Source organism: Seriola lalandi, unplaced genomic scaffold (assembly GCF_002814215.2).
Source record: "Seriola lalandi dorsalis isolate HSWRI2012SDOR001 ecotype SW California unplaced genomic scaffold, Sedor1 jcf7180002049725, whole genome shotgun sequence".
NCBI classification, from domain to species: Eukaryota; Metazoa; Chordata; class Actinopteri; order Carangiformes; family Carangidae; genus Seriola; species Seriola lalandi.
The window spans coordinates 1,681-3,549 of NW_019520278.1; the positions used below are offsets into that span (position 1 = coordinate 1,681).

At 41.8% G+C, this 1,869-nt stretch overlaps 1 protein-coding gene across 1 annotated transcript; it reads right to left on the reverse strand.

The window, feature by feature from the left end:
- Nucleotides 1–646: 646 nt before the first annotated feature.
- mrps18c (mitochondrial ribosomal protein S18C) lies at nt 647–1,864 on the reverse strand. Its single transcript, XM_023398686.1, has 6 exons — nt 1,804–1,864; nt 1,579–1,625; nt 1,401–1,484; nt 1,107–1,164; nt 964–1,023; nt 647–781 (listed from the first exon to the last, which is right to left on the reverse strand). Exons 1-6 carry the CDS (start codon nt 1,862–1,864, stop codon nt 705–707), a joined length of 387 nt encoding a protein of 128 aa, XP_023254454.1. The 3' UTR covers nt 647–704.
- Between the last annotated feature and the right edge of the window lie 5 nt (nt 1,865–1,869).

Below are 1,869 nucleotides of genomic sequence, written 5' to 3' on the forward strand. Positions count from 1 at the left end.
AGACACAAGTAAAAAATACTTTGTTCAGGTCGAGATTTTACTGTTGAAAAATATTCAGATACAAACTTTTACCCCAAAATCAAGTCATTTGTTTTAATACTGAAGTTTTTAACCTTCAAGTCATTAAGAGAAATGAAGTTTTCAAGAAGAAAACACTAAGTCGATCAACAGGAAAATAATCAGCAGCTGGTTTGACCATGTTTTATCATTATCAGCTGCTTGTTTTACATCTGAACTGAGTCTGTGGCTTCTGAACTGATGGTCGGACAAAACAAGATATTTGGAGACGACATCGAGGTTCATGTTTTTTTTTTTGTGGCATTTGTCTTTTTATTGTAGCTGCAGTGAGAGAGAGGAAAGTTGGAGAGAGAGGAAAGTTGGAGAGAGCAGCAAACGGCCTTGAGTTGGACTCAAACCCTCAATTCTTGACACGAGAGATTTTACCTGCGAGACTCACGTTTTAATTCTGTTCATCAGCTGATCGTTTCCTCAGATTTCTTCAGTTCAGGGTGAAAAACACAAACGAAGTTCTGGCTGACTGAAGTGTAAAAGATGAGTTTGACCTTTGGGACATGAACACTTCAGTTCATTAGGAGAAACTAACGAGGTGGAGGAGACGGACTTTACAAACTGACACCCACTCAGGTCAGAAATTACAGGGTTTAATTAACACATGAACACAGATTAAATAACACACTGATCCACTAATCCAGATGTTTGATTCCACACACGTTGGGGTCCCTCATGAGCTGTGGGTGCTTGTGGGTCACCGACATGAAACCTGGGGGGAGAACATTGGACAGAGTCAGGTGAGTGAAAATCACTGTGAAAGCACCTGGTGACAGGTGCAGCAGATTCCAGCAGTGACCAAAGATAAATATCTAAAACCTGAACAACCACATCTTCACTGATTATTATTAACTTTAACATTGAGTAAATCCTGTCTGACAGACGGGTATTTACCCATGGAGTGAGCTTTCTTTATGGCTTTGGAGACTTCCTTCTGTTTTCTTCCACACAGGCCTGAAACAGAGACAACGTGGATCAGTTCAGATCTCCTGCTGTGACGTCAGCCGACAGGTGCAGTGTAATGTGCAGCCGCTCACCTGTGATGTGTCGGCCATAGATTCTGCCTGTGTGAGGGGAGATGAACTGGGACAGCAGCTGCAACGAACACGGGTAAATACACTTAGTGACGTCACACAAAGTGTGTCGAGTATTACTGCAGATGTGACGTCAATGATTACGTCTTAAGCTTTATTTACAGTCTTGTAAACGTGCTGGTTGACGCGGTGTGTCCAGGTAAACCTGCGTCACAGCACATAGATTTAACCCAGCTTCAACACAACTGACAAACACACGTATGACGTCAGGGTAAGAGCCTCAGGTGCCTCACTCACCTGAACATTTTTGTAGTCCACCTTGACGTTGCAGAGGACACAGCCTTTCTCTGCTTCTTTGTACGGGTTTTCCATTTTTACGAGCTTCAACGTGCAGATAAAACAATATTGTGTTATTAAATTAACCCTGTTATTAGTGATTTATTACTGTAATATTATTATATAACTCATTACCCACCATGTCATCTCTCTGTTGGACTACATGTGAAGTCAAACGTCTTAAACCTGCAGAAATACATGTTGTTATCAGAGCAGCTCGTTTTCTCGCAGGCTAACGTTAGCATTAGCATCTGCTGACACAGGATCAGAATTACATTGAAAACAAACGGCGACATTTTCTTTTACAACCGGATAAACTCAGTGACACGTTCACACAGACGTTACAGTGTTTATTTACTCTTACTTGTGTTTCCATGTTGAGGTAAAACGGGGTTTAGCCGCTGCAGCAACCTCAGAGACAGCATTTTGA

Bases quoted from the DNA above. Each gene is read 5' to 3' on its own strand.
- mrps18c (XM_023398686.1), bottom strand. From the start codon at position 1,864: ATGCTGTCTCTGAGGTTGCTGCAGCGGCTAAACCCCGTTTTACCTCAA. The intron at 1,485-1,578 runs GTGGGTAATGAG...TGCACGTTGAAG, and splicing joins TCCAACAGAGAGATGACATG to CTCGTAAAAATGGAAAACCC. The intron at 1,024-1,106 runs GTGAGCGGCTGC...TCTCTGTTTCAG, and splicing joins CTATGGCCGACACATCACAG to GCCTGTGTGGAAGAAAACAG.